General features: G+C 44.7%; 1 protein-coding gene across 1 annotated transcript; it reads right to left on the bottom strand.

Moving 5' to 3' along the window:
- Positions 1-4,153: 4,153 nt before the first annotated feature.
- On the bottom strand, positions 4,154-22,650 carry PKD2L1 (polycystin 2 like 1, transient receptor potential cation channel). Its single transcript, XM_013958804.2, has 15 exons — positions 22,356-22,650; positions 18,106-18,219; positions 16,105-16,232; positions 14,638-14,894; positions 13,341-13,565; positions 12,756-12,984; positions 12,218-12,388; positions 11,341-11,522; positions 8,860-8,980; positions 8,165-8,263; positions 7,238-7,359; positions 6,779-6,896; positions 6,417-6,553; positions 5,380-5,527; positions 4,154-4,366 (listed from the first exon to the last, which is right to left on the bottom strand). The coding sequence occupies exons 1-15, from the start codon at positions 22,648-22,650 to the stop codon at positions 4,154-4,156; spliced, it is 2,559 nt and encodes an 852-aa protein (XP_013814258.1).
- Positions 22,651-23,274: the final 624 nt, after the last annotated feature.

Here is a 23,274-nt window from a genome sequence, read left to right as displayed (position 1 = left end):
GACTGGCACTGTGAGCTCTTTAAGGTAGTCCCTCATTCGGAGCACACCCAGCACCCAGCACAGTGATCTTGGACACTGCTGCTGCTGGCACGAATCACCATGGTGGACACCCTTCAGACCACCTTTTACTTAAACTTGTCCAGATCACCTCCTGAAGATTTTAAGTAGCTCAACGCACAGCCATCTTCTGCCAGACAGTGAAGTTTGGATGGTTACCTTGTACAAATTGCAACAAAACACAGCCATGCATGTACTACAGAGGAAAAATACTTTACTTTTCCCATGAGATGCATATCACCTAAGTAATACCACCTTCTAATGGGAGGCCCAACAACACACATCTGGAAATAGAAGCCACAAGGACTTACCAATCAGTGAATTTATGTATATATTTCTCAACTAGCCTAAATACACAATTGACAATGACACGCAAGCAATTGCTGGGGACATGTGGTTGGCTTGCCCTGCTCTGAGACACATCATATACATGGCAGCATGTTTGACAAGGAACAGGCAAGACACAGTTGCACAGAGATGTACAAGTAAGAGAGAGGACATTAATGCAGGCACAGGTGTATACCAGTGACAGGACTTGTTTTACACTGAGAGTGATGCTGGCACAACCAAAATCAGAGCACTGGAAGAAGAGAGTGGTCTTTCTGCAAGAAAGGAGGCAGGAAGGCAAAAAGGAGCCTCCCAGCCAGGTGCTGGATCAGATCCAGGAGACCTCTGCAGCCTGTGGTTCTCGTGTGATCCCAGCCAGCGCGGGTACAAAGCTTCCCAACAGAGCAGGTCAGACTGCCTTTTGCCTCTCATCCCAATGGAGAAGAGGCTGCCAGGCTGCTCTTGTCAGTGGGAAGAGGGGAACCCTGGTCAGCTGGGCTTGCTGCTCCTGCTATTACCATGACTTGGAGGAGTGAGAGGCAGCTGCTTCTCCCAGCTGTGGTGGCCCTGTGGGGATTCCACACTCCCCCTCAGCAGGCGAAAGCTGGCTTCCCTGGGTCCGGGCATGAACAGAGCTGACAGCACGACCACAGCCATTGTGGTCCCCCAGCAGCCTGCTGCCCCAGATAGCTGCCCGTGTTACCTGTGACCTGGTTGCCTGAGGCTGCTGGCTGCTGGCCTGTGGATCTGGACACTGGCTGCTGTGCCATTGCCCTCTCACCTAACTGCCTTCCTCAATGCTAGGGGTCTTTGACCAGAGGGGAGCAGGGGGTTGGAGGGTGCAAGTCCCTCTCCTGAGCCGCCTGGTGGCTTCAGCATCCCTGCCTCCACAGGTGAAGCCTCCTTGGAGCTGGTCCTGACGCTGCTTGGCACAGCTTGGGAGGGGAACAGAAACACTGGGCAAAGCAAACAGGGAGGTCTGGTGCCACCATTTCTGTTGGGCAGAACAACAAAAGGATATACTCAGTGTGATAAATCTGAGGCTTTATAAAGCAAGGCCTCACAGATAATCATTTTGATCTTAATTTTCCCTCCAGGACCTGACTTCAGAGGTCTGTTTTCCTTACAGTAGTTATTGCTAAGTTTAGAACCTGATCCTCAGCCAGCAACATAACTTCCACTGACTTCACCAGTGGAAGATCAACCCCCTAAAGCAGACAATTGCTCAGATTTCTTCCCTGGTGTTAGGCTTAAATCTTCATAGATCAGTATTCCAAATGTTTGACTTCTATGCAGGAATACAGATTCAGGACTTCACCTGATACTCTGAGCGTCTGGAAAAGGCAGATACACCTTCAGAGATTTCAAAAGGGCAGCATATATTTTTGTTACAGTTAGGTGTCTGCAACCACACTCTGCTACTGAGCCAGGAGCTGAGACAAGGTCTCTCAAATGAATTTAAGGAAGATCCTTCCTCTATGCCTCTCAGCACACAGACCACCCGCTTCATTAACAGCAAGCTTTCCACCTTCAGTCATGACCATGTTTCAGTTCTGACATTTGTAAGCGACTATGTGTGTGTGTATTATTAGCGCCTATTGGAGGTACATAAATCCTCTGTTTGATTATAATTTAGCATATGAATTTTCTGTTTAATTATAATTTGCAAAAAAGGGGTCTGTTCCAGCCCTTGGGAATTCTCAGATCCCTGACATGGGCCATTTTCTTTTGAATAAGAAAAAACTTCACCGCTCCGAGTAGGAGGAAATAGTGGTGTCATGGTTCTGAGTTCAGCTGCAATAGCTGGAGGCAAGAAACTCCTGCTCAGTTCTGAATTCAGTGGGAGCTGGGAGTCCAGAACTGTGGCAAGGTCCCATGCATAAGCCTTGTCCCAACAGCAGGAATGGCTGGTGCTAAGTAGAGTTGTGAGAGCCCACAGTTCCTGGATCCACAGCCCCTGGCTGAAATCTGAGCTCCCTGGGGCCTGGGTGATCCTGAAGGACCAGGTCTCACAGCTCCTGCTAGGTTCTCACAGCTGAATAACCTCCTTTGGTTTGTCAGTGATATTGTATAGCTGTGACAGCCCTGGAGCCTGGGCCACACTGCTCTATCCAGGGCCACGGCTGCTCCTGAGGTTCCTCAGACATTCCCAGGGGATGCTTTCCTCCAGAACACAGCAACATATCCATCTTTGAAAAGTGACAATATGAAATGCCACTGCACAACACCACACTGAGCTTATCACTGGACTGCATAGCAGCATTAATACAAGTTGTTAGCAGTGATCTGGTACAACTCATATTTCCACCAGCTTTAAGCCTACAGAGCCTATTTGAGGTTAGCCATTGTGGAATAGCAATGGATAGGCTATTTCAAATACTTTTAGAGTGGTCCTGTCCTGAAATTTGTCATAAACAACATGTTTCACCCCAGAGCTGGTTGCCTTTCAGTGGCGAATGAAAGCGAGCCCTATAAAGTAAACTTTGTAATAGCCCTGGGATGCAATTTATTATAAAACTGGAAATTAGTCCAACTAACATGTGAAGTCTTACCCCTACTCATTTCGCTGGATGATCTTGTGCCAGCATTCCTCATCAAAGATATTAACCATTGGTGTGCTTGTTACGATTACAATAACCCAAGTCACACAAACAGAACTGTTGAGCTGGAGAGTAGAATGAAAGGCCTGCTTCTCCAGAGGTGTAAATCAGAATCCACCCACTAAGTGCAGTGCTGATTTACACTAGCTGCAATAGGCTGCATCAGTTACAGGGGAGGGGAAAAGTCTCAGTAAAATGATGAATGCCTAGGGAAAAAGAAAAGTATTTTACACCTGTTGGAGAAAATGACATTCATCTCATTTTCACAATACTCCTAAACTAAAATGGTGTTGGCATCCACAACTGCAAACAAAAATGCTTCCTTGGTAAAAATGAGAAGTGTCACAGCTTTGGAGACATGGTGCCAGTTTTGTGAAATATCTTGAAATGCAGTTTAAGGAGCATGAAATTAAACAAACAAAAAAAAATTTGAGAACATTTTAGTGCCAACAGCTGTGTTAGAATCCATGTTACCAGATGGTCATTCTCTAACATTCAGAACTTAGGACTTAGCCAGTAACAACTGCTTCCCTATTTGTGATATATCAGATCTCCTCCTAATTACAGTGTGAGTCAACTCTCATTTCAGTTATCTGTGTAGGTGTTTGTATCCCCTTATCCCAAATTCTGACTCTAAGGTAGAGAGAGGGTTACCAAAGCATTCTGGAAATAAACTATGATAGAAAAAAAACCTGTTAATAATCAGGTAGACACAAATAACTAATTTCTTCATTCCATCTCACACTGATGATTACATCTGTCTTGTTTACTTAACAATGCATCTTTGTCCTACAAAAAATCTTAAGAGTGAGCATGTAGGTGTTGGGAACAAGTTGCAATATGCCACTCTGGACCCAAGTGTTCCCAGGGCTCTGGGGTCTTCACATCTTGAGACAGGATAAGTAAAAGGACCTTGGACCAGCCTGTTCAGAGATAGAAGCCAAACAGAACATCTGTTTCCAAATTTCCCCTAGTCTAGAGATACTGGGGCCAGAAGTTCTAGGTTTGTGGTGTCATCACTTATTTTGGAAAAAAGCAACCCTGATTCTTCACATCACCAGTCCCTGGCAACAGTGGTGTCTGTGCTCAGCTGACTATTCTAACTGCAGGGAAACAACAGACATTGACTTAATACCTTGGGAGCCAGAGTGGAAGCACTGGGCTGTTTGCTAGAAGTGCACATCAGACTGAGGCCGGGTATTCTTGGACACCTGAGACCCTGGTAAATTTGACCTGGGCAAGCTGGGGTAGATCCCATTTTGCGCAGAGCTGCCACTCAGGCTGTTTCTTCGTAAACACTCCATTCCCCAGCCTTCTGGTTCTCCTTTTCCTAACCGATCTGGGCTCTGGTGGACCAGTTCTTCCTGACTGGGTTCTTCCTCCTATTAACCAGGAGAAAAATTGATTTGTGTTGTTAGCAACTTACCAAGAAGTCTAGCAATGTTCCAAACAGCGAGACAAGGCTTTGCACAACCCTTAAATATCTCCCTGCATTCTTCCAGAAATTAGTACAAGCCGTCTATTAAAGATCAAATATACTGTTTGCTACAATACTTTGATGAATGTACATTCAAGCACTGGACAGATGAGAAAAGAGTCATCCCTTTTCACCTTCCACAAGAATATTCCCAGAAGTGCTGTGGCAAAGCAAATTTGCAAGCAAATACTCAAAGAAGCTTGCAAACATATTCACATCAGAAGTAGGACCTCCCAAACACACTCCTTCAGATGGAAAGTGGTCACAGGAGTGCTCTGCCCCAAAGATAAGCTTTCTGGCTCAGTGTGTGCTGTTGGGCTATTCTTGTTATGTGAGCCATGAAAACATAAGGGAATGATATGGCTCCCACATGACTTATTGCCTTTGGCTTTAAAGTTGAATGCCCAAATATGCTGGTTCATGGGATATAGGCAGCCTTTGGCAAAAGTCACGACTTTGCAATGAGAGGTTGTGGGCATACACTAACAGTCTTCCAGTCTATGTGTGATAAATAGTCCACAGAAAAGATGTCAAGATTACAGTCCACAGAATTATCATTAGCTGCCCTTGCTGGGAAGAACAGTATGATCTTTTCTGGTGGCTGAGGATAAGTAGGTGCAATACAAGTGAAGACAATTGAATTGCATCCATTTGCCACAGGAATGAGCTTGGTGTCAAAGGAGCTGGAAGGTGTATTTAAGGGTACTGTGGTTAACTGAGGGATGTGAAACAAGAGCTTTGGTGCTACTGTCCTTAAACAAAAGAGGCTTGATCATGCAAAATGCTGATCATGCCCAACTCTTTCTGTTTTATGTGAATGGGGTTTTGAAAAGCATAGCTGATACCAGATCCATTCACAGAGCAGGACTGATCACCTACCCTGGAGCTGGTCCAGATGCCTGGTGGAGGTCTACCAACCTTACTAATGTTATCCAGTGGCTTGCCTTTCAAGTCCTTCCACTTCAGCTTGTTTCTCTCCAGCACCTCTAGCTTGCTCACCACCGCATCAATCTTGGAGCCAATGCTGTTGATGGACTGTTCCAGCTGCAGCACGCGTTGCAGGAGGCTGGGGAAGACAGTGGAAACAATTGCAAACTTTCTCTTGCTAAGGACACCAGGATTTGCAGCAGATATCTCATAGACAACAGGTCAGATATCACATAGGAGTGAATGCTCCACATCAGACAAACTGATTCATATCCACTGGACATGTAACTCCCTGCTACACTGGACTTTCAACTGTAATTGGTGATTTTGCTGAGGGTAGATCCCAAACAGTTTGGATCACAGTCCAGCTACAATCTAGTCCTATTATATTTAATATTGCACCCGCCTCTCCTTTGATAGAGCCCTGTGTGGATTGCTTAGCGTTTCTCTGCAGCAGAATCAGGAGATCGTGATTCTCTGTGCTGTATTTATCCATGTTCTTCCTGCAGAAGAAACAGCCTTGTATTATTCTCAAACCTGGAAGAGGAAGGCCAGCTAGGCTATAAACCAAGTATGTTTATTCCCACAGGAGCTTCTGTAAAGATACCAACTTCCCCTAAGTCTAGGTGACCCTGCTTGAGCAGGGGGGGTTGGACTAGACGATCTCCAGAGGTCCCTTCCAACCTCACCATTCTGTGATTCTGTGAAATGTTGTCCAGGCCAGCTTCTGACCTGAAGCATGACAACATATTACCTACCCATGGCCAGCTGACAGCTGCAGAGATTATTCAAGAGGCATAGAACAAAATTACTCAGCTCAATCTTTTACAGAAGCAAGCAAAATACATTACAAGAACTGCCCCAATTCTTCTCTGCCCTCCTCATTTACATGTGTACAATGTAAAAAGGGACAAGCTGCCACTGCAGCTGCTCAGCACCAATGTAAACAGTTACATCAGGGAGGGAAGCAACAGAGAATCAGACCCTTCATTTGCAGAGAGACTAAACTACTTCCAGCATCAACATACACTTGCAACTCTTCTTTGGAGACCCAGCTGGCCTTATTGGCATGGTTAGTCTTTGCTTCCATGTAGGCCAGATTCTCATCCAAGTTGTTGCCACCATAGGATTTCCCCAAGTTTTCAATCTCCGTATTCAAAGCAACCTAGAAGACAGATGTAGAAACTCCTGCAAAGCTGGATAGTAACGCTGTGTCAACTTCACTATGTATTCACACCTAGCTTCACAAACGTTACACACTCAACTACTCTCCAAGTAGAGATGGAGCAGTGTTGCCTGTTTAGTTTTCACCCCCAATCCAAAGACTCCAAAGGCCACTGCAGAGTGACCTGTACAAAACAGAGGGTTTCTTCCCTTGCCCTTCCTTTACCCTTTTCTCCTCTAAGTCATGCTTCATCTGCTGCTGCTCCTCTTCATCAAGGATCCGGTTGCCATCTTTGTCAAACCTGGAGAAGGTTGCTGTGATTTCATGGTCTGCATGGCCTAGTCTACAAAAGAAGAGAAAGGAAAAGCCCAAGGCACCCAGTTACATAGGTAGGCTTTAACAGTGTATGAGCTCTGCTTTTGAAAGCGATGCATTGTTGACATCTGCCAGTGGCAAACCTAACCATTCCAAATGGGAAGAAGACAGCAACACAACTCCATTTAGAACAGGAGATTAAACTTGCCCAGAAAGGAGGCCTTTGAAAGGTGATAACAACCATTTTTATATCTTATGTTATCCAGATATGAGCTAACTGCTGTCCAGACCTTGAAGACCACAGAGTTTAAATGATCTGTATGATTGAGGAAAAGGGTAAGTGAGCATCCCTCAAGCTGACTCACTTACTTCTTCAAGCTCTTCTTGAAGTCCTCAAAGTCCAGTTCTTTTGTTCCATTCTGCAGTGCTTTCTGTACATCAGAAATCCTCTCCTTCTTCAGCTTCAGCCTCATCAGTGTCCGGTTGTAGCTCTTAAAGGTGCAAATGGACATTGAATCATGGAGGCAGAAAGGCAGAACGGTGAGAAATAAGGCAGAGCTAGCAGTGGAATACAGATGAGCAGTTGCTGAGTAATGCAGGGAGATTTCAAGCTTTCCAGAAGCAAAATGCAACACTGCTGACTGGGCCTCATCTCTAAACTAGAACCACCTCTTCAAAGTAATACGAACATGGTACCCAGTGTCTCCATATGAAAAATTACCCTCTGCTTTTCTTTTCCCTACTCTTCCTTTATCTGAGCTGCCAGAGCTGCCAGCAAGCAGCTGTCCAAGTTAATGTCTCAAATACCATTCATTTCGAGGATATTGGTCTACAGCATAGACAGTTGTGAACTTCCAGGACCTTTCCAGCAGTTTTGCCGAAGAGAAATCTGGATGTCACCCACCAAATTTTCACTACTGTAAAATGCTCAACTCAGCAAAATAGAGCCTGCCACTTCATTTGCTATTGATCAGCATGCACTGTGTCAAGGACACTGAAGAAGCTTTGTCTAGTGATTGTCGTGGGAAGGAAAGTATCTGCGAAACACTCCTGGCTGCTCATGCTCAAGTGAGGAGCTTCCCTCCACCCCTGCTTTCTGATCTCCTCGTTGCCAAAGGGTCTGGGAGCTTGATCTACCCCAGAAGGGAACCACTGGGACCCCTGATGCTACTCTATGATGGGAGATCTGGAGTTGGCAACCAGCTTTTTCTCTGGTAAGTTCCACATGGGTCAGAGATTCCAAGAAAACATTTCAGGATTTAGCTAGAGAGCAGTACAACTCTCCATTTTCATCACCTGCTTCAAGATGTCTGAGAGCTGCAGTTCATCCTTCTGGCTTGAAAGCTCCTCTTTGACTTCTGAGTAAGTGTCATTGATGATGGCCAGAAACATATTCTAGAGAAAGTAAAAAAAGAGATGGAGTAACCTGAAACACCTTGTCTGTCCCAACAGCTGAGGCAGCAAAAGACAGGCATAGCCCTGCAGGGCTCAGTTAAACAGGAGCTCTTCTCACGTACCCAATGGGCAAATGAAAGGCTGTTCCTAGTTCAAATACCATCTCTGCTAGCCTATCCTGCATGACATTAAGGTATATTTTCCCTGGTGGTAGATATTTAACTTAGGCATTGTGAACGTCCCTTTCCACTGCCTAGAAAGCCAGGGACTGTCCCCCATGCTTTCCTCCCTGCCTATTAGAGATCAGCTGGTCTGAACATCCTGAATTCAGCTACCGCACTAGTGGTATTCCCAGTCATTTTTAGGCTCCACCATGAATAATATGAATATGACCTTTAGTGTCTCTGAGCATCAAATCTCCAATTGCAATCGTGCCCTTTTTCTACTTTGGTCTATTTGTGCTGCGCAGCTATTGTAACAGGGACTTCCTCTCCCTCTCAGCATCTGTATTGCACCTAACATGGGCGAGGGATTGCCACAAGAGGTCTCTCAAGCACTGTTGTCAATATAGAGGCAAGGAGGCCTTTCTTGCTTACCAGGAGCACAAAGAAAACAAAGAACACATAAGTGACGAAATAAATAGGCCCAAGGACCCTGTTGGCGTTGTCAATGGAATTGTAGTCAAAGTCACCGAGGATGATCCGAAACTGGGTGAAGCTGGAGGGGAGGAAGAGCACAAGATTACACAGAAGCATAGACATTTATCCCACCTCCTAAGACAGTCTTGCGGTGAGCCCTGAACCTGCCTGCAGCCTGGCCACAGACATAAGTCAGAGCTGGGCCTAAGACACTCAGTCCGACTAGTGAGGTAAATGTATCCCTAGTGCTTCAGGGGTGAATGGAGCTGATCTGATAAGAGCAAGAGCTGGCTGGAAAATAAAACATGGTTTCCACACAAGTTTTTGGCTGTCTAAATTGTGTTTGCTCCAAACAGGAGTTAAAGAATAAATTCTGAATTTTTCCTTATAATGGCATTTGACTCAGAACCAAAGAAGCCTTCCACGGCAAAGAGACCATGAGAGTGTGGGGAGAATGTTACTACAGGCCAGTGCTCTTCAACCTTTTGCAATTCATAACACCTAAAATGAAGCAAGTCTAATGAAGAGAAGTTTCCTTTTTTCAGTCACCTTCCATAGACCCCTTAAAAGCAGGCCCTTGATGCCAGAGGTCTGTGGAGCATAGGCTGAAAACCACTGCTGTAGCATATGTCTCCCTTAACATCACACACAGCCTAAGTGGGTGTGTGGACCGAAGGATTGTCTCAGATGGGCTTGGGTCATTCTCTGCAGCATTTTTCTCCTCCAGTTACTTTTCTTTTTTCTTGTGGGAAGTCACAATGTGAGGTCTCTAAAAAATTGCCCTGAAAGGCCAAGTTTAACTGTCTGTATTTATTACACAAGTGGAATTTGCAACCAGTCACAGAAAAAGCAGTTGTCCCAAAGGGACTATTTCCTGAATGACCAACTTCAGTGGCAAAGTTGGTATAAGTCCCTTCCCTGCCACCCCTTTCTGCAGGTATCCATCCACCTATTCTCTATTCCCACTGTTCATCCCCCATCTCGGGTATCCAGATGCATTATTTGTGGGGCTGCTTTGGAAATGGATCAGTGAAATGACTCAGGAAAAAAAAACCTCAACAAAACAAAACAAAACAAAACACTTACAGCGGAGCCCTGTGCAGGGAAAGACCTTGTTCTGTCTGAATAATGCAAAGATTCATTTAGGATTCCTTGCATTTGTAATATTTAGGGAGCTGGGAATGTTTTCTAGGTCTAAGAAAGAGGAATATGTCTTTGCTTTCTCTTTTTAGGTTTAAACTGTCTCACTTCAGTGAAGTTTAAACCTCTCACTCCAGTAACTCAGTAAGGAATTTTTTCCCCCACTTTGAAAATTTCCACTTAATCTTAGACAATTATACAACAGACTTCAGAAAACATGCTGAATTTATGTTGAAGTTAACATATAATATGACTACAACTTTCAGAATGAACTGTAATGTTGAAGCAGAACTGCTATCTTATCAAAATCATAGATTTAAGCATTAACATAAGCCAGAGTCTAACTTTCTCATTTCATTGTATAAAGCTATCATGTTGATAAGATAAATGCACTACTTCAGCTCTTTCCTGTCAAAATCCAGTAGCAATAAACAATATTCCTTCCAAATGCTTCTGTTTTGATTAAAATGCATTATCTGAAGCAAAGCTATTCCACTGAAAAATTGTCACGCAGCTCTTGCCCAGCCACTGAAATGATGTGAGCTGCAGGTGTATTTGGAAGTCAAAGAATTTCAAAGCTCTGGAGCCTACCTCTGGGGCTCTTTCTTTTTTTAAAACCACCTTGAGCATTATCTTTCGAGTTACTTAGTTCTTGCCACTAGAATCATAGAGAAGTGTAACCTAATTACAGCCTACAGCTGCCTGCCGGTGTATAGAAAAACAAAGTGCCCAGGTGTCAGTGATGGTCAGGCAGCATCTTTCTACCACCCTTACAGACCCCCAGTGGGTGAAAAGGTGAGAGAATGACCTGGAGAAGCTAAACTATCAGCTGAGCTGTGATGCTCTTCCGCAAAATGACTCTGAACTGCTCTGCATGCTGAGTGCCCTCAGTGAGCCTAGCAGCTCCACATCAAGTGAAAGCTGTCTAGAGTTCAACAAAACGAAATGGCTTGCTAAACACTTGCTCTGAAAAAGATGGATTTTCAATTGAATCATGGGGCTGCAAGGAGCCTCAAAGTCTGGGTAGGATCAGCTATTCACATCCCTGATAATAAACACCTGACAACCAAAATTCTGTCTGTAACCCTTGTTTTTTTCCCTCACTGCATTCTTTTTCCTTGAGGATGTTACAGCAGAGGGATGGCCAGCAACATTTTAGCCACTATGGCTTTATTACATGAGATATAACAAATCCCTAATTGACATTCAGATTTGAAATTGGGGAGAGGTTGGAAAGCAGTTTAAATTGTTACTGACAGCTGAAAATGACAAAAATGTAATTATGACTTACACACTTACATGCATTTAACAAAGGTACTGAAGTTTTCCACTTGTGTCCCAAAAAGAAGGTAACCCAGCTGGGCATAGGCAAAGAAGACAATGAAGAACATAATGGCAAAGCCCAGGATGTCCTTAGCACAGCGTGCCAGTGTGGAGGACAGTTGGGTCATTGTTTTGTTAAAGCTAATATACTTGAATATCTGCGAGAAGAACAGGGACAAAGTTAGGCCAATCCATCAGGTATGTACATGCTTGCTAAGGCAAGAGGGTCATTATAATACCAAGGCACTGAAGAGACAACTGGGCTGGGGGGATGGTGGCCTAGAGTTCAAGATGTTTGTCCCAGGTGTGTCACTACCTTCCTATGGGACCATAAGCAAGTTTATTTGTTTCCTGTGTCTCAGGAAAATGTAAAGAGGGACTGCTGTAAGGACTCATGAATTGACGCTAATAAGAAGCCCTGCTTGTGGAATGGTTTTCCACCACATCATGAGGTTTTGGTTGAAACGCAGAGCCCATACCAACAGACAAACCATTTCCAGCTGTTGTGTGGCCATCAAGAAAGAAAAACACGGTTTGCTTGATCGTCCATCCTGTACTATTTTAGTAATTTGGAGGACAAAGTTATATTGTGCTCAGTGTCTTCAAACAACCCTTTCACACCACAACTTCTGAGCTCATCTTCTTGTCCCATATCTCCAAAGAACGGGCCTCAGAGTGCAGGATGAAAATTTGTCTGGATTTCTTATAAACAGAATGTACTACTGAGGAATCCTTCTCTGTTCTATAGCTTTTACTCCCATTTGCTCAGGGGGATGGAAGAGACAAACGCCAAACTATCTGGAGGAAGAGATCTGAGACTGCACCCCTTGCACCTCTCAGACCCCTGTAATACCTTGATCCAGGCAAAGAATAAGTTGACTGCATTCATATTGTTGTACTGGGTCTGCCAGAATGCCAGGAATTCAAAGTCTGCATAGGTATCAGGGTGTTTCAGCAGTTCTCCCATCAGTCTGTTCACCTCGATGGTGCGAAAGATGTGAAACCCAATAGCAACGATGGAGAGCTGCAAAGAGGAAGTGTCTGCAGTGACTGCTGTGCCTATGGTTTCCATATGAATTCAAGTATCACAGAGCTCCTTAGTATTGCTGCACAACTGTAGCTAACTGTGAGGATGGAAATAAGGTCTTAATGCACTGGATGATGCCCTGACCAGACTCACAGTTCCTCAAGCATCCCTAAAGAAAGAATTTACTCCTAATAGGCGATGGAAGAGTATGTGTTCACCTTGTTCTGCTAGTTCATTTTGCTTCTGGAGCAAAACACAGGTCCACTCTTGTCTTATCTGGCCAGCTTCCCTGTTCCTTTGTTTGTTTTGGCCCTTACACCTCCCTGCCATTGCTCCCCCAAAACAAGTGTGTAGGGATCCTCACCAGAATGACGACCACATCCAGGATGTTCCAGATGCTGCTGAAATACTGAAGCTTGTGGATCCGCAGTTCCAGGATCTCCTCTACCACATAGTAGAAGATGAAGACACAGAAGACAATTTCACAGGCAACAATGAAGAAGTCCCATGTGCTGACATATCGTATAAGCTTGACTGTCCGGATTTGCCAGGAGGGAATGGCACCACCAGTGGCTGGAAACTCAACAACTAACCTTGAAGGAGACAAAAAAAACCCTATAATTACAAATGGGATGATGGAAGCTCTTAGATAATTTTGAGTGGCATCAGACTTGAGCATGAGCTATCCACCAAACCATGAGTGGAAGAGATGTGCTTATGCAATCTTATCTCTGATGTTTCACTGCTCATAATAGGACAGGAAGAAAGGTCAAGAGAAGAGTGACTATTGTGTCAGGAAGACTGAGTCTTCTTACTAAGGCTTACAAGAGTTATTGATGCCTCTCAGGCCTACCTATGATGGACCAGATCATAATATTTGCATTATAAGAAACTGTGGCACTGAGGAAGAAGAGAGAGGCAGAAGGGTTTCCAGTGAGATTCAGCCTACCTCAGAACACAGAACAGATTGATATTTGCATTATACACTGAGAAATCAATGAAGACAACTCGTGTCCCCCGATCCAGCCACAACTTCTCTTTCAAGACCTTCAGAGCTTCAGCACTCTCTTCTCTGGTCAACTTGAGGTCTATGTAGTATCCTCCCCCGCTGTAGCTGGTTAGTCTTCCCCAGTGAGATGAGCCACCCAGCTCCTCCTCAGAATGGTACCTCCACCTGCAAGAGACAAGCCATAGGCAAAGGTATCACAGTCCACAGCTTGGATATAACCTAGCAGCCAAGAGAAAAATGCAACTATATCCTCAAGGGACACAGGGATTTAATTCAAGAGTTGGCACCTAACTCTCTATTCTGGATCTGAAGCTGCATCAGTTCTTCATTGTTGATAGACTTATGATCTACTGCTTCCCAGCAGTGTCACAACATGGCTTGCTGTGTAATAGAGGGATGATCCTGCAGGTTCATAGGCAATTCCACTGTCCTGTTTTGCTGGAGGTTACTCCCAGGATCTGTTGTATTGCTTTCTACATGCTTGCATTTATTTTACCTTACAAGCAACAGCTTTTCTTTCGCAGACCAAGACACATGCAGCAATCAAGGAGTTAATAAGCTGCAGCTGTGTCTCACTAGTATAGAGAAAATCCATATCAATCACATGAACCATCACTAAAAAAGATCCAAGTGTGAGATGAAAAACCTAGCATCAGTTTTACAGGTTGCATTCCATTTCAATGAAGAAATTAGGAGAGCTGGGTCTTAAGAAAATGATTTAGACATCCCTGGTCTGCAAAAACAGGCTGGGAATGGGCTTCCAAGATGAAAGGGATGCACTTCCTTCTCTCTGGCTCCTAAATTCCAGGAGGGAAGCAAATAGTGTCATCTATTTGTTAGATCTGATCCCGAAGGTTTCTATCCATCCTCATTCTCTTAAAAGCAAAACAAAAACAAACAAACAACCCCCCCCCCCCACACACACACAGACTATCTCTACCTAAGTCTCCTCCTGATTTTTTGGTGCTTCCCCAGCATGTCTCACTCTGCCCCTCATTCTGTTTTACTTTTCCTCAGAGAGACATTTGGCCTTATTGATAAACACAAAGGACTCGCTGTCTCTGGCTGCAAAGGGCATTCCAGCCTTATGCAAGAAACTTATCCCCCAAATCCTGCAGCTCAGGAGATCTCATTTTAGGTAGAACAGACTGATGAGGAGCAATTAAACACACACACACACACACACACACACACACACAGATTTTCTAACCTGAACAACAGAAGCAGATATACTTACGCTGTTCCATTGATGAGTCCAAAGGAGACTCTTTCCTCCTTTTCTTCTGAGTACACATCATAGCAGCCTGAGATTTCCTCTTTGAAGTCATCGTGGACCACACAGGAATTGTTCTTCACCTTCAGCTGTCGCATGCGTGGGACACCCAGCAGCAGATTCTCATAATAGATGTATGACTGGGTGCTGTGTGCTGCTAGGGACTTGTTGTTGTACCACTTGGTCCAGTAAAGATTGTTCAGAAGGGGACCTTGTGCATACTGCAAGAAAGGGAGAGGAGAGCATCTCATTCATAGCCCACACCTCAGAAAACTTTTCTTGGCCTGGGCTTGAGATAATGAGACCTGACCTGTCTCTCTCTGTTTCCCAAGCTGGGAAGTGGTAGAGCTCATGTTGGCTATGTGCTAAGGAGGGGAAAGACCAGGGCTGGATGGAGCCACAGGATGGAAGAGGGATGCTGGGCAGGAGTGTAGTTACCAGTTCCTTGCAGGCCTATAAATATGCTTGCTTGTACCTTGTGCTAATGAAGAGATGAGGGGCCTACACGCTTCTTTGTCCCTTCCTCTTCAGTGAACACAAGTTTGGAGGAGTTGCCCTGGCATGAGCTTGGAATTACAGGATGGAAAAAAGATGTACCAGTGCCCTGGAAATAGCGGGGGAAAACAACAGTGCCGTAGTTCATTGTACTTTTCTAATATTTCAGAAAAAGACAAAGAAAATTGACAAGCAATTTCTGGCTTACTGGCTGACACAAATGGCTGCAATATCTCAACAACCTTCACTGTGGCCCATCTTATTCTTTCTCCAGTTTTTAGATGGAAATGTGACTGACCCCAAATCTCTTTTCCCCTCTTTATTCTCTTCTGATAAAAGTTAGGGCAAATTTTCATTGAGCTTCTTCATAAAGAATCTATAGAACAGGCTGGCCCAAGCCTGAATTACAGACAGGTTAAGTATACAGTTCCCACAGATGCCCATGAAAGTTGAGATATGCTCATTGTTAAGACACCAGATCATATGATTCAAAGCCATTTCTGTCACAGGGAAACCTGGAGTAATTCACTTGACCTCTCTGGGCCTGAGCTCCCTGTCTGTGCAATGAGCATCACATCACAGCAGTTTCTTTTTCCTGTTACATCCTGTCTGCTTAGCTGATAAGTTTCTGGGGAATGGACTCTTTCAGGCACTCACAACACTTAGCTTAGCCAATATTCTGGCCACAGTGCTCAAAGGGATATATTTCACATCATCAGTGGCTATTTTGCATGCAAATGATACTGTAACTTTTGCCAACAGCTGGCAAGAGTTTGTGGCAGGAGAATGCCTTGCTGAAAGCACTAGGTACAACTTTCAGAGGGAGCAGAATATCCCAAACTAGACAAAATCAGGCAGGCACAGAGAGGTACAGTGCAGAGCCCCAGGATCAACAGATTTCTAGCCCTCCTCATGCTGGGCCAGATTTGTACTCACCACCCAAAAGTCAGCCATGCTACCAATGGACTGGAAGGAAACGCTGCTGTCTGAAGAGGTCTGCAAGAAGAGCTCAGACATCACTTTGGTGTAATAATAGGCACTGGAGCTTGTCATTCCATATGTCACTACGAGAGAGGAGACAAGAGGAAGGTCCTTCCTTGCATCTGAATAGTGGAACCTGATTTACATTCACTGTCTGCATAGCTTGTATTATCACAGGTAAGCTGAACAGGAGAAGAGTTTGATGCTCAGCAAAAGCACTTTGGCTCCTCCCAGCAAGACATGATCTGAAGAGGAGACTGGGGAGAAGAAGTGTTTGTATAGGGGGATGAAGCCATGTGACTCAGAGCTCACTCCCCTCTCAAGGCAGCACTGGTGGGAGGAATCTCAGCCTCTTCACTCCCTTCTCCCATTAAATATACCCTTGACTATTCTGGCCCAATCTGGTATCTTAGCTTGTTTTGCTTCACCAGAGCAGCAGCTCTCCTGCAGGGCTGGTTTTGCCTTCAAAGCCTCAAAGGTCCTGACTCCTCTGTTTCTACCACGCTCAGTGAGAAGCCCATGGCAAGGAACAGGGCAGGGAATCCTATTCCTTTTTCCTGGTCTCCTGGCCTTTTATCCCTAATTCAAATGGGCTATTCACACTGAAGGTCCTACAGATGAATTTAAGTGTTTAAGGGAGTTTAGCCTTGTACTCCAGTACTAAACTTTAAAAGTTCAGAAGTTAATCCTGGACATGACCCAGAGGAGGATGGTTTCTACTGATGAAGAAACATTGGGAGCTCTTATCATATTACTTCCTGTTTACCAAGGGATTTACAACCTTATTTACTTTGTGCTCCAGGATTTAAACTGACAGATTGACAGATTATAAGAGTTTAAAGGCCAGGAAAGACCATTAGATTATGTAATTGAAGCTCCTGGGTGACATAGAATTCTTTTCCTTAGATGAAATTTCTCTCAGAAATTTTCTTTCTCAGAACAGCGTCCATGATCTGTATTTTGAAGGCACTTAGTCCTGATCTGAAGCTATGAAGGGATAGAGACTACCCCATTTCCTCAAATTGAAAGCTCCAGGTAAGATTTCATTTACCAAGGAACCTCAAACAAGAGTGAGGTCATTTAACTCCCCTGAACATGTTGCTCCAGCTCTCCAGTGCACCTCCAGACGGGAAAGCATCCATCACTGTGATCACCGAGAACATGTCCTACTGTTGAAAGGGCACCAGGAAAATAAAGCAGCTGACATTCAACCACCCCTCCTCCCCCAGATGAGTCAGAGCACAAGTGCGTGTGCCTGTATGTCCATGTGCGTGTCTTGGTTCTTTTGGAAGAGTGACTGAGGTGCTGTTTCCCTGGGCCAGTGTGATAGTAACTCAGGTCGGTATTGTCTGTGTATCTCTCCTGACATAGGGTCCATGAAATATAAACCCTTTCACTGTCTCATGCCACAGGTGTTCTTTTGTGATAAAAAATGAACCTTCCCAAAAAACAAACAGCCATTGTTCTACCCACACAAAGTTCATTAGCATTCCGTACAGGGCTGCATTAAATCCACCCAGGAACAACAATGTGAGCTGCCATCTGCATTATCACCTCAGCCACCCCTCAAGTCTGAGGGGAGAAAATATTTCTGCCCCCTGTGTCTGTGATCCTAGGAAGTTTCCAGAGCTGCTCTCTGGGGCTTGAACGCTTGTCATGAAACTGCAAAAAGACCCTGGGCAGATTCTCTTAGGACTATGGAGTTGATGGAGTGGTTCAGAAAATACTGCTTAAACCTAGCCAGTACCAGTTTAGTCTACAGTTATAGTGAGTTATTTCACTTGTGAGTGCAATAGCTATTCTGTAGGTTAACACCATGCCTGTTTGCTGCAGTGAGTGCATGTACAATAAATTTAACACCTGAAGTAGATGAAGGAAGTCCAGTTATAAAACCTCACATTCCTCCTCTCACACTATGCACAGAAAAACTGCCTATGAGATGTGACAGCTACTTACACAGACAGATATCCACCAAGAACACAATATAGACTAGCAGCTCTCGCAGAGTGGTCTTTACATAAAGTTCTCGGTTTTCAGCTGTGTTTTCAGTCAGTGTAGTACCCCACAGACCTGTTGGGTGTAAAGAAGAAATAAGAGAGATTTGACAACCATTCTCAGAGGCCCTGTGAGGAGTTGAAGCCCTGTTCCCAAAGAGTTCTTGAGTTGTTAGATTCTTGACACTTTCAAAGCAAAACCTTTCATCTCAAAACCACTTTTTGTTTCAAAACTTCACTAAAAGCTGTAAAAACATGTGAAATACATGAAAAATAACTCCTAAAAGGAACCATTCCATTGTGAACAAAGATTTGGCACTGACAAAAAATGAAATATGTTGTATTTATTGTTTTGCTAAAAAACTTTCCAGTTTTCTGCTTCAGTTTCAGTCTGATCTTTTTTGCCAGTTTTTCAGCTTACACTTTGCAGAAATTTAGTCTTTGTCACACATATTCTTGGAACCACAAAACTGCATCTCACTCGTCCACAAAGCCAACACTTGACCTTCTGATAGGACTTCAACAGCAGAACTGCAACTGATGTTAGCTTTACAACTACACTTCAGTCCTTTCAGTATATACTGAACTATCTGGCCTCAAATATTCGTGCCTTTCTTACTCAAAAACTCTTGCAGATTTCTTGTAGGTCATAAGACTTGATCAAATACCTCAACTCAATATTTTCAGATAGAATTTAGAGCCAAATTATCCTCAGGGTGTGTATCAACAGAGATCCATTGACTTCAATACAGTCATGCCTGTTTACGACAGCTAACGATCTGCTTTCTTCACACAGCAAAAGCAAGTCATTAAACATCTCCAGGGTTGATCAAAAGGAGAGGAACATTTTCTTTAAAATGAACCTTGCCATTTTGGTTCTGATGAATCACCTGACACCATTAATTTTTTGTTTGTTCTTGATGTAATGACTTTCTGCTGTGATCGCCACAAGTCTCCTGAAGTTGAAAAGCGCAAGAATTTCCACTTGAAAGACTACTGATGGGATCCATGTCAATAATACTGATAGTCTTGCTCCTTTCTGCAACTCCTGGACAGCTCTGCTCTGATGCCCACCCCCAGTTGCATGCAACAATCATCCTCTTGCAAGCCAGGATCAAAGCTGATCAAAGGCCACACAATTTAAGCAGTCTCTGGCAGAGGAAGAGAAAGAGCTTTTTGCTTTGGAGCAAGCAAAAGTGGTATAGTGTTGCGTGTGCATCCACTCCTATCTTTTTGATAGTTTTTCTGTATCTCAACAGACAAGAGAGCTTTTTGCACCTTTAGCTAGCATAACGACTCTCAGCACCCACACTTACTCCTGAACAGACAAACAGTAACCTGCTCTGACCCTGCCGAGAACAGCAACAGAAATGAGAGTCTGGAGGAGACCTGGGTTAACTCCTGTGCAGGAGAGAGTGGTATGTGGTCTAGAGGACTCTTCACAATAGAGAAAAACAGCAGGGAACAAAGGAGCCAAGAGACTAGTGTGAGAGACTAAGGTAAGGCTGAGGAAGTAGAAAGGAAAGGCAAGCTAGTCAGAGGAGGAGGGCACAAGTTGATATTGTAAATGGACTCATGATGATTTGAACTTGCTTCTCATTTTTGTGTTCTAAGCAATGAATGACAAGAAAATGGGAGCATACTCCAGTACAACCAAAGGTACACTAGAGATGGGTCAGAACTCTGTCCTTGTGAAACCGTCTGTTCAGGTCACTCTTAAATGACTCCCATAATCTCTAGATCAGAGCATGTCACAATCTTTTAACAAGTTTATTTGTTCTTCCATGAGGCAGGGAGCCTCTAGTATCCCCATGCTGGGAACAGAGGCATGGGGTTTCTTTGCTACAGGAAAAGAAGTGCACTCAGGAACACCAGAATTCCAGGACACCTGAATACCCTTAAAAACTTGGTTCAGAGACTTGCCCAAAATTATGCCTGGAGGACCATGAGGCTGGTCCTGTGCCCTTGTCTGTCAGATTCTATCTGCTAGTTGTAAAACTATATTGGTTGAAGTTTGATTTCAGCTGTTTTGTTAGGGAACATGCAATGGAAGTCTACCAGCTCCTAGATGAAGCATGTTTCCAGCTGTGTCTCCTTTGTCCTTGCCCTGCTTTGGATGGCTGGGGATGGAGTTCATTCGGACTAGAAGGACACTCAAGACTGGAAGGTATCCGGACTTCCTCATGACATCCTACATGACAGTCTGGCACTTACAAGGCAGAGCAAAAGAAGAATTTAGACAACAGAAAAATCTATGCCCAGGTTTCATTTGTAATTATCATCCTGCTTCTACACAGGAGAAGAACATCTACATTGTCTTCTGAGGCTGCTCTTAAACAAAACTTGTGAGCCAGGCAAGTGCCAAGCTCAGTCTCAGGTACAGCTGGACATCCTCTTCCAAAGGCAGTGGGAATCCGGGTGCCCCTCAAAGGTTTCAGTGCCACCAAGACACCTAGGAAAGTCTGTCTGTAGATTGCCTGTGAGGCAGGCAGGAGCCAGAGGACATAGAGTTGCTTGGAGTCAGTTCAGAGGGGTGCAGACCTGGGCAGTGGCACCGGATGCTGCAGCTACTCACTGGTGGGATGACAGCTTGTAGCTCAGTAGCTGGTGAGGATGAAGGAAGACCTCAACAAGCAAACTAAAGAGGCATGGACAAGTAACCCCAAGGAATGGTTGCTAGCAAGAAACAAAAACTGTCCTTTTCTGTCCTTAGACAAGTGATTTATCCTTCCTGCCTCCATTTTCCATGCGAGTCACTAATGTGGTTAAATAAGAAAAGAAAAAAAACAAAAAAAACCCCAACTATCCTGAGAGAGGCAATGAAAACTAATTAGCATGTAACAAAGATGCAAAGGACACCATTCAAGGAAGAATTCCCCATACAGTATCTGTGAGGCTGCCAGAAGCCTTTCTTCTCACCTGCACAGCTCTGGTCTGTCCTGCAACCTTACTGCATTTACCACCCTTGCTGGCAGGACACACTGCTGCAACAGCCATGAAAGAAGGGAATGCTGTAGTGTCCTGACAGCTTCTCATTTGCACTCTCCAGTTTCAAACCTGGCATCTCAAAAGGGAATTCTGGTGTTATAGATTTTTTTCTTCTTTGTTAGGCCTTGCAAAATGCCTAGAGCAAAGGACATCAGAATAAAACAGGTAAATGATACACTCCCTCTGAACAATCTGTAGTTACCCTCCAACCCTTTCCAGCATTGCTCCTTGTCCAGGAGAGATCTCTAAAGCCTTAGTTCTAGCTTTCATATGAATCAATGGTGTTGGACTGCAACTGCAATGACAGCTAAGAAAGAACTAATCACAGAGAGGTTGTGCAATCCTGGACCAAGCTATGCTGCCGTATGGCTCAGAGGGGTACTTGTGAGACCAGGAAGCAGAGCTGCAGATAAAAACTAGTCAGAAAGAAAAAGGCATTGGCAAACAACACCCCCCCCCCAACTCAAAATCATTTCCCTAAGAAAGACAGTTCCTTGCTCTGCCTGCCCTCTTCTTCTAGCATTGGGACTTTATGCCTTCTATGAGAAACAATTCAGCAAATGCCCTTGTCCAGGGCTGTATCCTTACAGGCAACGTACATTGATGCTCCCAGCTTTTAGCCAGTTGCTTCTGTACAAGCCTACACATTGTTCCATTCCCCTTTATCTTTCAAGCAGTAAGCTAACACCTCTTTCCTGCAGCTGCCTTAAAACAAAGCCTTCTTTGGTACATTTTTGTTATCCTCTGTATTTCAGCCCTGACAGCTCTAGATTTTCTCCAGCAGGTATTTATGTCAGTTCATAAGTTTCATAACATTGGGGGGGGGGGGCAGTACCACTCCATTTGGGAAATTCATACAAGACGAAATATTCTCATCATCAAAGTGATGGCTCCAGTGGACACAGGACATCTAAGTTCTGCCTTAGGCTCTGCCAACAGGTTCACCGCATGACCTTGAGCACACCCCTAAGTCTGTCTGTACCTCCTCCTCTTTAGGAATGGTAACAGCACAGATCCTGGAGCTGCAGCAAGGCACATGGAATAAGGATGCTCCCCCCAGGTCAGCTGAAGATGACCTCTGAAGTAATGCTAGTCTATGTTGAGCAGGTTCCCAGGCTATAGAGATACATTGGGGTTTCTCCCTTCTGCATTCCCTCCCCCCAATATCATTGCTGTTCCCAAGGATTAGTAAAGCCTTTCTAGTTGGAAGTCAGTTAGCTTTACCTCGGATCCCTCTGAAGATGTAGAGGCAGCACCTGGGGAAAGGACTTGTCTTCCCATCCACAGCTTCGCTCTGCTCCTCCTGGCAGGGCAGCGGATCCCCCACCTCTTCAAAGTTCTCATAGGGATTCTCCAGAATGGACTTGGGGTTGTATATGGCTCGGATCTTCAAGGAGGTAGAGGGAGAGCCATTGTAAACAGGATTATCCCAAGCTTTCTTCCCCACTGCCTCCAGTTCATGCTCCTCTGAGGCTCGAAAGTGGCTCTCAGCTCTGTTGTTTAGATGAGGAGAGCTCATGGCTATTCACTGGGGACTGAAATACCTTTTAAACTGAAATTCCTGGGGCAGTCTGCCCAGGCTGGAGTTTTAAGCTAGCAGAGAGAGAATCCGTCAGAGCGAAACAGCTTGTCTGCCTCAGCAACATGGGGGAGGGTGCACCACCAGCTTCCCACAGACAGCACGCATCCTGTCTCTGTTTTATACCGGCTCAGCCCGTAACACATATCAGAGGGTGGCACTGCCCATTGTTAGGAGCCGCTGTCAGTCCTATTCTTCCAGTAACACCGATACATCCAGGAGATGCTCTCTGCTTCTCTGCTGAGATAACAGATCCAGATGTTGAGGTGGGAAGAGCAGGCTGCCAGGAGACTGACACGAGCTGAGGCAGAGAGGGGAGAAGAAAGAAAACTGGATTTAACTGGGCCTCTCAGGCTGTCTGCAGCCCAGATCAGCTCCAGGTGCATCTCCAGTTGGGCTGAGCAAGGGCTGAGGGCACAGTGTGATCCTGGTGCAAATGCCGTTCGAGAGAGAGGGGTGGATATTGCTGGGGAGGCTTGGGCTGGGCACAGGGCCCAGCAGAGCCGGATAGGAATTCATTACCCCGGGGATCGGGGAAGTTTTGAGTTTTGAGTGAAGTGTCAA

Source organism: Apteryx mantelli, chromosome 7 (genome assembly GCF_036417845.1).
Source record: "Apteryx mantelli isolate bAptMan1 chromosome 7, bAptMan1.hap1, whole genome shotgun sequence".
In the NCBI taxonomy this organism is placed as follows: Eukaryota; Metazoa; Chordata; class Aves; order Apterygiformes; family Apterygidae; genus Apteryx; species Apteryx mantelli.
The sequence above is the reverse complement of the archived record's forward strand: the minus strand, read 5'-3'. Positions and strand labels throughout refer to the sequence as shown.

Coding starts and splice junctions, on each gene's coding strand:
- PKD2L1 (XM_013958804.2), bottom strand. CDS start 22,650: ATGAGCTCTCCTCATCTAAACAACAGAGCTGAGAGCCACTTTCGAGCC. Junction 14,895..16,104: donor GCATGGCTGACTTTTGGGTG/GTGAGTACAAAT, acceptor CCTTTCTTGCAG/TATGCACAAGGTCCCCTTCT. Junction 4,367..5,379: donor CACTGGATAACATTAGTAAG/GTTGGTAGACCT, acceptor CCTGGTTAATAG/GAGGAAGAACCCAGTCAGGA.